The sequence below is a fragment of the Grampus griseus genome (assembly GCF_964374135.1).
Source record: "Grampus griseus genome assembly, chromosome: 3".
Taxonomy (NCBI): Eukaryota; Metazoa; Chordata; class Mammalia; order Artiodactyla; family Delphinidae; genus Grampus; species Grampus griseus.
In genome coordinates this window covers 42,977,645-42,992,545 of record NC_139019.1, presented here as the reverse complement: position 1 = coordinate 42,992,545, position 14,901 = coordinate 42,977,645, and the positions used below count along the sequence as shown (strand labels likewise).

Genomic DNA, 14,901 nt, shown 5'->3' with positions numbered 1-14,901 from the left:
AGTATCTACAATGTAGCCAACACTACTCTAACTTCTCCTATCTAATGTTCAAGATTTTTTTTTTCTGCAAAAAAAGCAAAGCCATACTGCCAAAATTCTAGTGGGGTCGTATGAAGGGTGATTATTCACCAGGTTGGGTTTTATTCTGTACCTTTTATAAAGCAACAACTCCAAATAGTAAGAAGGGATCCCATTTCAATTACCTTAAGGAACCCATGAGACAGTCATGAAGAGAGAGAAAACACAGTCAAGACAATGAAGACAGCCATGGAAGCCCAGCTGACAGGATGACTACGAAAGGAGAGATGCAAATCTAAAGGACTACAGAGAGATAGATTGGTTCAATCTCTGACACTTGGGCAAGCCACCCAAATTGCATTTGTTTTCTTAAACTATTTTTAGGTGATCGAGGCACTTGGGGCAGTTTTACAAGTGGCCACAGTGGAGGGCCACTAGGAAGGATACCTTTTAAAGGACTCAAGGAAAACCCACTTCTCCAAATCCTTTTCAGCACAACAGTCATTGTTCATCAACATTAGGTGATTCATTATTTGGTTCTACACAGATATGAGAAAGACACATAGAATATTAATCACAGAAGGAACCTTAGAGGTCAACCTTCTACTCAATACAGATATCTCCTCAAGAGCATCCCAAGATATGCTTGATCAGAACCTGCTTAGAGAGGAGTAGTGATGAGGAGTACACAGCTCACAATATAATCCCTTCTAGTTCTGAACAGCTCTAGTTGTTAAAAATCTTAATTATTCTCATTTCTACCCACCAATACTAGTTCTTCCCTCTGGATCTACAGAAAACAATCCTAAACTCTCTTCCAGCTTTTCCAACAGCTGTCATGTCCAACTAAGTCTACTATTCTGCTAACTAAACAAACCCCGCTTCTTCACCTATTCCTCTCCTTCCAGAGTCCCCAGTTAAAATGGCAAATTCCTGACACGAACACTTCCCATTTCTTAAAAGTGAAAGAGGTGGGTGGTGTCATACATTTGATTAAGAAGAAAGTAAGGAAGATCAAAGGAACAGTGTTCAGAATAACACTTGTCTTACTTTTTAATTTCCAAAGACTGGCTAGGCTAACATAGTCCTTCGTAAAATCATTTAAGATTTATACTTGCCTACTTACCAAAGAACTTCTTGACACAATATTTTTAGCATCAAGGAGATTTCCACAAAACTCCAATGGGTGAGAAAGCTATTGAACATGAATACTACATCAATCAGTCCATTTATTGCACACATACTAAAGGTCCTATGCATTGAAGATTGAGTTCTTTTTAAGAATTAGTAGCATTAAAGTGAAAGTTCATTTTATGAAAATGCACTCTAGGGAGGCATCATCACTGAAGTTTAACACAGACATGTTTCTTAGAAGAGCAAATTCCATTTCCCAGCACTATCCCCCACCCCATGTCCAGCAGAGATGCGAGCCATGGAATGGCATTCACCGGTCAGAAGAGTCACCCCGAGGAACACAGTGATGCTGAGATTCAAAGAAATACAGCATGTGTTGCATCACAAGTTTGGTTATGAAGAAAGGTCTGATTGTGGCCAGATACTTACCCTTGAGATCATATTGTTGCAAGACTTCCTCCCCAGAGAATGAAATCCCTTCTTTTCCACTCCCAGGGCATGAAGGTTGCTTTGAGTATTTGTCCTCAGCTGGCACATGCAGAAAGCTTGGAGCTATTTTTCTCTTTAAAATGTTAGAAAGAAACTCCTTTTCCTCCTCCCATATGACTGGCACTTTATAAAACACTCTTAAAGCCTCAGCCAGTACACCCGGAGGGACTGTAGGAGAAAACGCGAGAAATAGCAAAATGTTTCAGCTCACAAAATCGCTACAGCCTGTTGAGCAAGGCAAAGGGTCTCTTTAAGCGGAAAGAAGACAGAGGTTCCTATCTATGTCAGAGTAGTAATGGTGGTAATATATTATTGTTGACATACCTTGAATACTTTGTGTCAGGCATTGTACTTTATGTGGATGAACTCCTTTAGCTCTCAGAACAACCCTGTGAGGTAAATACTATTCTTACCCATTTGACAAGAGGGGAATGAGAACAGAGAGGTTAAGTAACTTGCCCAAGATCACACAGCTCTCAGGAAATTGGCAGTGCTAGGATTCAAACTCTGGAGGCTGGGCTCTTACTGTTTTTCTATATTGCCTGCATGTGTGCATGCTGTGTATCATATGATGTATATGATGAGTCACATGACACTAATTTGCTTTCAATGGCAGCCAACTGTATCAGTGACCTTAAACTTGTTCCTACATGGCCAGAGTGTTCCAAACTGGCTTTTAATTCTGTCCAGCAGAACTGGCACCATCCTGGCTCAGGGCCCGGGTCAAGGCCCAGAGAGACTTTTATCACCAGTGGGTGGCAATATTGTTACATGGAGCCATCAGGGTGCAGTGAAGGCCTGGCATCTTCCCTAAAAGTGGGAAGACCTCACCACCTTATGGATAGATCATTCCAGGCAGCTCCCAAAACACAATTTCTCTACTGTCCCCAAAGCACCCAAGATAATCCTGAGGGAGGATAGAGTGATCTGGATTAGGAGGATGGCCAGGAAACTATTCGTTTAAATCATTCTTCCTCCTGTCCTGCCATAACATCCCTGGTATATCTCAATCATAAATTACATACTTCTTTTCCCATTAGGGCATGTTTTTCTTAGGAACAGAGAGACTCTACAACGTTTGTACCTGCAATTTCACTAGCCCATGGTAGATGTTAAGTAAATGGATGAATGAATAAATTTCAGTTCTTCAGATGCAATCAATTCCACTCCAAAAAACAATCTAAGAAATATCTGTGGAATCTTCTGTAGTTGTCCAAAAATGAATCCAGACTTCACTAGTGAGTCTAGGCTGCATTCAGCCACCCAAGGATTCTCAGAATAGAATGAACCAAAGAAATCCTCCCAAGACCCTCTGGTCTGGACTCTTGAAACTGCAGTACCCAATCTATCCTTACATTGACCTGGCTGTTCCACAAAACGGTCTCAACTTAAGCAGAACAAATGCCAAGCTGACCTCTGGGTAATTTCAACAAAGTAGGCCCAGTAATTGATGCAGTCAAGGGCTTTCCCAAGGAACTCTGCAGTAACCCAGAGACAGAACCACTATGTGAAGGAACCCAAATTTGTGTAAAATGTGAGAAGCTTTGAAGAAGGTCCTCTAATCTAAAACATTTCTAGCAGCCTGTCATATTTCTGCAATCCTACTATTAAAAAGTTGGGCCCTTGGAATTAAGTTGATAATTTATGACACATCCAGAAAACTGTTTACAAGGTTTTTAACCATGAAAAATGAGGAAAACAGATGATTTCCAAAAAGCCTATCCTTCCAATTTTTAGGTAAAAATTAATAAAAATTTAAAACATGTACCTGTTTTAAAAAAAATCTACTAGAGTATTTATAAAGGTCAGAATTTTTTAAATACATGTATGTTTTAACTTTTTCAGCACTTTGTCAAATATCAAGGACTTGTTTTCTCTATTACAGACACACAAGGCTCTGTCTTCCCTTCTAGTAGTAACACATTAATATAAAGCTAGTAAGACACACTCCTCTCTCACCACTTAAAACTTGATTTATCTTGATGATTATAAAAAGTATATAAATTCATTGTAGAGAATTGGGAAAATATAGAAAGTACTGAATAATATCTAAAAAATTATCTCTATTGATGTTTGTTGCATGTCTTCTTATCTTTTATATTTTTCATGTATACATATACATAGATAACTTTTTATAAAATATAATCTGTATCTGTTCACATGCTTCTTTCTTCCTATTTCCTTTATGTCTGTTTTCTATTCTCTCTACTTTCAGTCTCTCTCCCTTGGTGAATTTTAGAATTTTTCTTTCTGCATCCATATATAAGTCTATCTGTTTAACTTTCACACAGTTAGAGAGGCAAAAGCCATTCAAACGGTGCTCCTCCTCTGAAAGCTGAATGGAAAGAAAGATAAATAGATGATAAATAGATGGTAGATAGATAGATGATACCAGATAGATAGATAGGTAGATAGATAAAAAAAATAGATAATAGATAGTGAGATGGATAAGAAGGAAGGAGAGAAGGAAGAATTTATGTATTGTTTGTTTATGTAGATCTTCTGCATATCTTAAATGATTTTATCACCTTTGATAGAAAAAAATTTTTCTTGCCTCTATTTTGGATTCCACCAGGACCATCAGTTATCCTTCTCCTCATTCTTGTTACTTCTACTTCACCCTTCATCATTTCTACAGAAATTCTTTGTACTATCTTAAGTTTAGGCCTAATTATTTGCATTGACTACAATTTAAATTGACTGTTTCTATACAACTTCTGTGGAAGCTCCTTCATTTCCTATTTCCTAATCACTCTATAGTTTAGTATGGTATCTTAGGGTTAGAAGAAACCCTGAAATACATCCTGTTTTGCCTCACACATCTTCCTTTCCCCATACCTTGTGTTTCACTCTGTGTCTGAATTCCTTCTGCAACACACTCCCTTGGTGACCACCTAGCCAAGACTGACATCTTATTTTTTTTTAAGATTTTTCTTTTCTTTTTGAGGTGGACTATTTTTAAAGTCTTTATTGAATTTGTTAAAATAGTGCTTCTGTTTCATGTTTTGTTTTTTTGGCCGTGAGGCATGTGGGATCTTGGCTCCCTGACTAGGGATCGAACCCACAACCCCTGAATTGGAGGGTGAAGTCTTAACCACTGGACCACCAGGGAAGTCCCAAGATTGACATATTTAATTACAGGAAGTTCACTACCTCTTGAGGAGACCTAGGACATTTTTACAGTTCTCTGACCATTAAAATACTCTTCTGTCATTCTCACCCACTGCTATTTCTAACTGCTGGAATTTCACATAAAAGTTTAACCATAAACTTGGCTAAAAGCTCTTTGAAAAATAATCCTGTTTACAGTAGCATCAAAAAGAATAAAATACTTAGGAATAAAATTAACCAAGAAGGCAAAAAACTTATACACTGAAAACTACAAAACATTTTTGAAAGAAATTAAAGAAGACACCAATAAATGGAAAGATGTCTTGTGTTTCATGGATTGAAAGACAATATTGTTAAGATGTCAGTACTACCCAAAGAGATTTACAGATTTGATGAAACCCCTAACAAAATCCCAGTGATGTTTTTGCAGAAATATAAAAATCCATCCTAAAATTCATATGGAATTTCAAGGGACCCAGATAGCCAAAAAAAAAATCTTACAAAAGAAGAACAAAGTTGGAGGTCTCACACTTCCTGATTTCAAACCATACTACAAAGCTACAGCAATCAAAACAGTGTAGTACTGGCATAAAGACAAACATATAGATCCATGGAATAGAACTGGGAGTCTAGAAATAATCTCATATATCTATGGTCAACTTAGGGGTCAACTGAGGAGTCAACAAGGGTGCCAAGACCATTCAATGGGGGAAGAATTGTCTTTTCAGCAATAGTGCAGAAACAACTGGACAGCCACATGCAAAATGACTCAAAATGGATCAACGATCTAGTCATAAGAACTAAAACTATAAAACTCTTAGAAGAAAACATAGCGGGGGGCTTCCCTGGTGGTGTGGTGGTTGAGAGTCCGCCTGCCGATGCAGGGGACACAGGTTCGTGCCCTGGTCCAGGAAGATCCCACATGCGGCGAAGCGGCTGGGCCCGTGAGCCATGGCCACTGAGCCTGCGCGTCCAGAACCTGTGCTCCGCAACGAGAGAGGCCACAACAGTGAGAGGCCCGCGTACAGCAAAAAAAAAAAAAAAAAAAAACCATAGGAGGAAAGCTTCATGACATTGAATTTGGCAATAGAGTAAGTCCCCTACATACGACCTTCAAGTTGCAAACTTTCAAAAATGCACATGTGAGTTTGCATGTCCAATCACGTAAGTTAGTTCACATGTCTGGCTCACATTGTCACGTGTGTGCATCCTCTACAAGTGGTTGTGCTTTTGTGTACCATACAGTACTGTATAAAGTTCAGTAGTACAGCATCCTTATTGCAAGCCCAGGATGTCTGGAAGCAAGCGTAAAAGCAGTGGTGATGTAGCTGGTACTACTGTACTTTTCAAGGTACTATACTGTAAGATTAAAAATGTCTTCATTATTTTTTGTTTGTTTTTTATGTATTATTTGTGTGAAAAGTACTGTAAACCTATTACAGTACAGTACCATATAGCCAATTGTGTTTGTTGGGTACCTAGGTTAGTTTTGTTGGACTTACAAACAAATTGGACTTACAAACACACTCTCAGAACAGAACTTGTTCATATGTAGTGGGCTTACTGTAATTTCTTAGATGTGATGTCAAAAGCACAGACAGCAAAAGGTAGACAAATTGAACTACATCAAAGTTAAATGCTTTTATACATCGATACTATCAACAGAGCGATAAGGCAACCCACAGAATGGGAGAAAATGTATACAAATTATATATCTAATATAGAGTTAATATCCAGAATATACAAAGAATTTCTACAACTTAACAGAAAAACAAACAATGGGCAAAGGGAGCTTCCCTGGTGGCGCAGTGGTTGAGAATCTGCTGCTAATGCAGGGGACATGGGTTCGAGCTCTGGTCTGGGAGGATCCCACATGCCACGGAGCAACTGGGCCCGTGAGTCACAACTACTGAGCCTGCGCATCTGGAGCCTGTGCTCTGCCACAAGAGAGGCCGCCATAGTGAGAGGCCCGCGCACTGCGATGAAGAGTGACCCCTGCTTGCCACAACTAGAGAAAGCCCTCACACAGAAACGAAGACACAACACAGCAAAAATAAATAAATTAATTAATTAACTCCTACCCCCAACATCTAAAAAAAAAAAAAAATGGGCAAAGGACTTAGACATTTCTCCAAAGAAGATATACAGATGGCCAAAAAGCACACGAAAAGATGCTCAGCATCACTAATCATAGGGAAATGCAAATCAAAACCACAAGATATCACTTCACACCCATTAGGCTAGCTATTATTACAACAAACACACACAAGAAGCAAAAACAGGAAATAAAAGTGTTGGTAAGGACATGGGGAAATTGGAACCCTTGTGCATTGTTGGTAAGAATATAAAATGTTGCAACCACATTGGAAAACAGTACAGTGGTTCCTTAAAAAATTAAAAATAGAATTATCATGTGATCCAGCAATTTCACTTCTAAGTATATACTCGAAAGAGTTTGCAAGAGTTATTTGTATACCGATGTTTGCAGCAGCATTATTCACAATAGCCAAAAGGTGGAAACAACCCAAGTGTCCATCAGTAGATGAATGAATAAACAAAATGTGGTACATACATACAACAGATTATCATTCAACCTTTAAAAAGAAGGAAATTCTGACACATGCTACAATGTGGATGAATCTCGAGGACATTATGCTAAGTGAAATAAGCCAGTAACAAAAGGACAAATACTATTGATTCCACTTAAATGAGATATCTAGAGTGGTCAAATTCATAGAGACAGAAAATGGAATGGTGGTTTCCAGGAGATGGAGGGGAGGGAGGAATGGGGAGTTTTTGTCTAATGGAAACAGAGTTTGAGTTTTAGAAGCTGAAAAGAGTTCTGGAGATGAATAGTGGTGATGGTTGCACAACAGTGTGAATGTACATCAAGCCACTGAACTCTACAGTTAAAAGTGGTTAAAATGGCATATGTTATGTATATTTACCACGGTTTTTTAAATTTAAAAAACAAAACAAAACAAAAAAGCCTCTTCAAATATCTGAAGGCAACCATCATGACCACACAGAGTAATCTTCAGAGTGAACAGATCTGTTTCCTTCCACTGTTCATCAGGTGACATGAAGTCCAGTCATACTCTGGTCACTCTCCTCGGAATGTTCTCCAGCTACCTATAGCCCATTTAATCCATGGGCCATAGACCTCAACATAACACTGACCAGTTAAGAATGGAAAAAAAACTCTTTCCGTGCCTAGCGCAGCCATGGCTCGTGGTCCTAAGAAGCACCTGAAGCGCGTAGCAGCTCCAAAGCATTGGATGTTGGATAAACTGACTGGTGTGTTTGCTCCTCATCCATCTACCGGTCCCCACAAGCTGAGGGAATGTCTCCCCCTAATTATTTTCCTAAGGAACAGACTTAAATATGCCCTAATAGGAGATAAAGTAAAGAAGATCTGCATGCAGCGTTTCATTAAGATTGATGGCAAGGTCCGCACTGATATAACCTACCCTGCTGGTTTTATGGATGTCATCAGCATTGACAAGACTGGAGAGAATTTTCATCTGATCTATGACACCAAGGGTCGCTTTGCTGTTCATCATATTACACCTGAGGAGGCCAAGTATAAGTTATGCAAAGTGAGAAAGATCTTTGTGGGGACAAAAGGAATCCCTCATCTGGTGACCCATGATGCTCGCACCATCCGCTACCCTGATCCCCTCATCAAGGTGAATGATACCATTCAAATTGATTTGGAGACTGGCAAGATTACTGATTTCATCTAATTTGACACTGGTAACCTGTGCGTGGTGACTGGAGGTGCTAACCTGGGAAGAATTGATGTGATCACTAACCGGGAGAGACATCCTGGTTCTTTTGATGTAGTTCATGTGAAAGATGCCAACGGCAATAGCTTTGCCACCCGGCTCTCCAACATTTTCGTTATTGGCAAAGGCAACAAAGCATGGATCTCTCTTCCTCGTGGAAAGGGTGTCCGCCTTACCATTGCTGAGGAGAGAGACGAGAGACTGGCAGCCAAACAGAGCAGTGGATAAAATGATCTCTAGGTGACGTGATTGGGAAAGTCTTTGTACTTAGAGATAATACTACATAATTAAAAGCCTCTTTAGTGTTAAAAAAAAAAAGAATGGAAAAAGCCTATTATCTCCCTCAGTCTCATTACTAGACTATTATTACTGCAGCCAGAGATCTACTAGTTCACTGTCACACTGTTAATTCCTATAGTGTTAATTGCCCAACTAAATCCCTAAATGCTTTTTAATGTGCCACCACTAAAACCTTCTGTTAGTTAGAACTCTTGCAGTGATTAAAAAGAAAAACAAACACATAAAATCTATGCAAACTGACTTAAGCAAAAAAAGAAATTTATTGGGACATGTAAATGTTCCAGAAATGGTGCTGGCTTAAGGTATGGCTTGATTCAGGAATTCAAATGATGTCATCAGGTCTCAATTATTTCTTTCTCTTAGCACAGTTCTGCTCTTCTTGTGTTGTCTTCATTCATAAGCTCTCCACCCATAAGATGTCCCCCCCATAACTCCCAGTTTCATGGGTGGTAGAACAAAACTTGTTCCCAGCACTCCCCAGATATCCAAAATATCATTGCCTTTTATGGGCTCTGATTGAGGCACATCCCTGAACCAATATCTGTGGCCAGGATAATGCTGGTGCTGAATGGCTAGTTCTAGGTCACATGTTCTGGCCCTGAGCAGGAATGTAGTCAACCGCCTGTGCTGAAAGTGGAGAGGAAGTGGTCCCTAGAGAATAATCAGGTTAAGGTCACCAGCAGGATGAGGGGATATTGAGGAACGAAAACTACAGGTTCAACCACCCTTCACTTAGTTCAACTGGATATTTCACAGACTAAATGTTTATCCCTATTAAATACAATGTTATTAGAATCCTTCTGGCAAGTTGTTTGGAATTCTAATTCTGTCAGGCAATACTAGCCATCATCAGAGAGACCTTTTCCTCTACATGTCCCAGATTTCAAATGCTCTCTAAATTTGCACACTATCAGAAAAAAAAAATGGTAACAGCAGTAGTACCAAAGTATATACAGCATTAACTACACACTATGCCCTGTCCTAAGAGCGCATAGGATTAAGTATTAATTCATTTACTCCTCACAGCAACCTTATGAGATGCATGGTGGTCATCATCATCATCTCCATTTTAAAGACAAGGAAACTAAGGCCCAGAGAGGGTAACTGGCCCAAATTTACACAGCTAATTAGTACAAACTAGGAATTGAACCCTAGTGGTGTGGCTCCAGGGTCCTTACACTCACACAGAAGTGGCATTTGCCTTTCACATCCCTCACTGCTCACCTCCAGCCCTCAGACAAATGTAAAGGTGAGAAGGCTTTAAAAGCAACAGCTACAGTAACAAACCTATCATGGATAAATTAGCGAGCAGCTACTCACTTTACAATGGAGTTTGTTGTTGTAAGTGAATCATTTTTAACGACAGGCTTCTCCTGGGACAGGTCAACTGGTTAAAAAGTCATTGGTGACTTCCCAGAAATACTGGGACTGAGAAACAAAGCCCAACCCTTCCCAACCAAAGGGTTAGGACCACTGCCAACTAAAGATCAATTAGAACTGTAAAGTATCTCTAGCATAATGCCTACACTAGTAGAAAAACGCAATTTTAAAAACTTTTCTTGTACACATATATTTTCCCTGAACCATGGCCATGTGTGGGAGAAATTAAGTAGAGGGGCTTGGCCCAGCACCTCACAAGGGGTGTTCCTGTAAACAAAGCTTGTCTCCCAGCCCTTCCATTGCTCCCCTGGGGTCACTTGACCCACAGTTCTCTTGTCACTTTTGGTAATACTATTAGTTGGTTCAATCATGCACAAAGGTATGATACAGGTGGCTACCAAATTCAAAGGACCTGCATACAGCTGTTTCTTCTGGGAACACCGTGTCATGAAACCTCAGATGGTTCAAATGAAGGGCTTCTGTGAAGGGACTACATACAGAGATGAGCAGGGTTGAAAGGACAATGTTTGTTACCACAGGGAGCCCAGTGAGGGCTGGTTCTGGGGAGGAGGACCCGCCTGGTGGGAGAGAAGCAGCTACTGCTAGACCCTGAACTAGGGGAAAGCAGGAGGAAATACCCCATCTCTCTTCTCCTCACCACTCTCCTACCAGTGCCTCCCATGGACACTGAGGGCCAGGGGGCCTGGGTGATGTGGTCATCAAGGTTAGCCTTCAGGGTTCAGAGCAAGAGGGAAAGGGTAGAGAGTCCAACTAGAGAACAGAGAATAAGGAGCACAATATCTCCTTCAAAGGTGAGTAAACTGGGCTTCCCTGGTGGCGCAGTGGTTGAGACTCCGCCTGCTGATGCAGGGGACACGGGTTCGTGCCCCGGTCCGGGAAGATCCCACATGCCGTGGAGCAGCTGGGCCCGCGAGCCATGACCGCTGAGCCTGTGCGTCTGGAGCCTGTGCTCCGCAATGGGAGAGGCCACAACAGTGAGAGGCCCACATACCGCAAAAAAAAAAAAAAAAAAAAGTGGGTAAACTGAGTCATTGAAAGGGAAAGTAACATATTTCAGATCAAAAAAGAAACCCAGAACCAAGATAAGGGCTCCACTTCCCAATCTGGTCTCACTGATTTCAAATACTTGGAGAGAATCATTAAATCTCAGAGGACACCTAATCCCTCAGGCTCCTTCCCAATACATGGTGATGTTACAGCCCACAGTGGCCCACCTTTCTTCAGAAGTGGTAAGGTGCATGTGATCAGGATGACTCAGCCTTCTGCCTGGATTCACCAGAGAGATTTTCATGAATCACTTGTGTGGGTGACGCTTTGGGTGTTGTTATTCTTTCAGTGAATTCTCTCCACACAGTAAGTTTGTCTCTGTTTGATTCATGAAGGTGATTCATCTGAAGAAGTTGACCTGACCATGGTTTATCAGGCAGCATCTAACGGAGATGTCAATGCTTTGACTGCCGTGATTCGGGAAGACCCTTCCATCCTAGAATGCTGTGACAGTGAAGGTGAGCTATTTATGCATTTTGAATCCTGCAGAATGTTCTGATCTATCCTTTTAGAGATGGCCTCCAGAGGTGAACAATGTTAATAAAATTATATTTGACAAGCTACTTTGATAGCTTGTCAAGGAATATCCTACCTGTAGCCGTGTGCAGGTTCCTCAGTATTTTATTTAATGAGAGTCATGGACACAAATCTTCAAATTCTTTTACATCACCTCTTCTCATGAAGTTATTTGGTTTGAGTTTGTCTTCAACTTATTTGTATGAGTGACTAAAGTAGATAGGCCAATTAGTTGAAGTTAGAAAACGGGTATGAAAAGAGGAGGCTATTTTTGGTAGCAGTGGATGTTGGGAAAGTGCAGCTATTAAAGCCAGAGAGCAAGGACTTCTACTTCTGGGAAGATGGAGTAGAAGTAGTACTTTTTGCTTTATTCCTTCTGCGAAATACAACTAAAACTCCTGGACATGGTATATAGCATAAACATAAGAACACTCTGGAAGGTGGAGAGGCAATGACAGACTAGCTAGTACCATGGGACCCAAGGAATGACATAGTGGTGAGTTTCCTGGGCTTCCTTTTTGCCTCATACTTCCCAGACTTGGAGCTGAAGAAGCTGACAACATAGGAATGCCAGTGGACAGAGGTCAAAAAAGCCCCCAACAGAAGCCTGCTCTCTAGCCAAAGAGCAAGAAAGGGACTGCATAGCAAGACAGAAAACTTTTAGACAATAATGAGTCTACTCCATCAAACACTACCACCAAAAAAACCAAAAAACCATGACCCCAACCCCACTCATTCCAGCAAAGACCAAGTGTGGATCCTGGGCCTCCACCTTCACATGGTAATGAAGTCTCCATATCCCCACTGCTGAGGCAGTGTCAGAGGAATCCTTCTTGAGAATTAGGACTCTCACCACCACACAGTAATGAAGAGTCTTCTCCCTTAGATGTCAATGAAGACTAAGTAGGGGACTTAGACTTCTAATCCCACCTGGCAATAATGAAGTGGCACCCGCCCCCCTTCACTTACCCTTTGGAGCAGTATCAGAGAAAACCAGCTAAAATGGAGGATTTAAGTAAGATTTAGACAACTTATAATGCAATACCCCAAATATCCAAGTTTCGGTAGAAAATCACTTGACATACCAAGTATCAGTAAGACCTCAAACTGAATGGAAAAAGACAATAGATGCCAACACTGAGATGACAGATGTTAGAATTATCTGGCAAAGATCTTCAAGTAGCCATGAAAAAATGCTTCAATGAGCAATTACAAATATGCTCAAAACAAATGAAAAAATAGAAAGGCTCAGCAAAGAAATACAGATATAAAGAAGAACCAAATGGAAAATTTTAAAACTGAAAAATACAATAATTACAATTAAAAACTCTATGGCTAAGCTCAGTAGCAGAATGAGGAAGCAGAGGAAAGGATCAATTAACTCGAAAATAGAACAATAGAAATGAAACAAATCTGAACAACTGAAAGAAAACAGACTGAATGAAGATGAAGACAAAGAAGATGAAGACAAAGAAGAACAAGGAGAAGAAAAAGGGGGAGGAGGAGAAGAGGAAGAAGTGGCAGCCTCAAGGACCTATGGAACTATAACAAAGGATTTAGCATCGGTTTCCCTATCCTAGTATTTCTAGGAAGTCATTAATGATTTTTAACCAGTTGACCTGTCCCAAGAGGAGCTTGGGATTCCCTTATCATGACAATAAAATGTTTTGTAAAGTGTGTGGGTGCTCCCTAATTTATCCATGGTAGTTTTTTGTTCGTTCGTTTTTTTAAAGCAGAATTATCTGTACATCTGCCTTGGGGTTAGAAGTTGGGAATGAGAAGAGTCAAAGGTTAAACACCACTTGTGTGATAAATACAAGAGTCAGACTGATTGCATTCAATCCTGGCTTGTACTAACTGATTATGAATGGAAACAAAGATACAACATATCAAAATTTGTGGCACATATCTAAAGCGATGCTAAGAGGGAAATTTATGGCACTAAATACATTCATTAGAAAAGAGGAAAAGTATTGGTCAATAATCTAAGTTCTCACCTCAAGAACCTAGAAAAAGTAGAGTAAAATAAACCCAAAGCAAACAGAAGGAAAGAAGTAATAAAGAGAAGAATAGAAATCAATGAAATTGAAAACAGAAAATAGAGAATACCAATGAAACAAGAAACTAATTCTTTGAAAAGATCAATAAAATTGACAAACCTCTAGCAATAATGACAAAAAGAAAATGTAAGAAGACACAAATTATCACTATCAGGAATGACCCTGCAGATAATAAGAAAATACAACAAGCCACTCTGCACACATAATTTGAGTATTTAGATGAAATGGATCAATTCCTCAAAAAAGATAAACTACCACAGTTCATCCAATAGGAAACATTATTTGAATAGTCCTATAACTATTAAGGAACTTAAATTCATAATTTTAAAATTCCCAGAAACAGACATCATCAGGCCTAGATGATTCCACTGGAAACTTCTACAAACTTTTAAATAAAATTCATATCAACTCTGCATAATCTCTTCCAGAAAAGATACGAGGAGGAAACTTTTCCTGGTTATGATTATGAAGCTAGTATTACTCTGATATCAAAATGTGACAAAGATGATACAAAAACTGAACCTACAGACCAATACTCCACATGAATACGGATACAGACATCCTTAGCAAATATCAGCAAATAGAATTCAGTAATATATAAAACTAATTATATACCATGACCAAGTGTGATTTGTTCTAGGAACGTAAGTCTATTTCAGTACTTGAAACTCAATCTGTGTAATCCATCATATTAACCAGCTACAGAAGAAAAATCACATGATCTTATCAGTGGATGCAGAAAAAGCATTTGACAAAACTTAGCACACATTCATGATTAAAAACTCTCAGAAAATAGGGATAGAGGGGAACTTCCTCAATTTGATAAAGCGTATCTACAAAAAAACTCTAGAGCTAACATTTTACTTACTGGTGAAAGACTGAATGCTTTGCCCCTAAGATGGGCAACAAAGCATAAAGGCCCTCTCTCCCTCGTATTCAGCGTAGTACTTAGCCAGTGCAAAAAGGCAAGAAAAGGAAATAAAAAATGAAAAGCATACATATTGAAAAAGAAAAAGAAAACGGTTCGTTTTTTGCAC

The 14,901-nt window shown here is 39.7% G+C and overlaps 1 protein-coding gene and 1 pseudogene across 2 annotated transcripts in view; both read left to right on the top strand.

Moving 5' to 3' along the window:
* ANKRD55 (ankyrin repeat domain 55) overlaps positions 1 to 14,901 on the top strand; it is a gene marked incomplete at both ends in the record, with an annotated part of 100,395 nt that overhangs the window by 18,476 nt on the left and 67,018 nt on the right. The window contains one exon of the mRNA XM_082650422.1: positions 11,624 to 11,746. Within this exon, the coding sequence (XP_082506548.1) occupies positions 11,624 to 11,746 (123 nt within the window). The remainder of the gene's footprint in view (positions 1 to 11,623; positions 11,747 to 14,901) is intronic.
* On the top strand, positions 7,967 to 8,790 carry LOC309819643 (small ribosomal subunit protein eS4-like; annotated as a pseudogene). The gene has a single exon. The product of its transcript is annotated as a small ribosomal subunit protein eS4-like (transcript).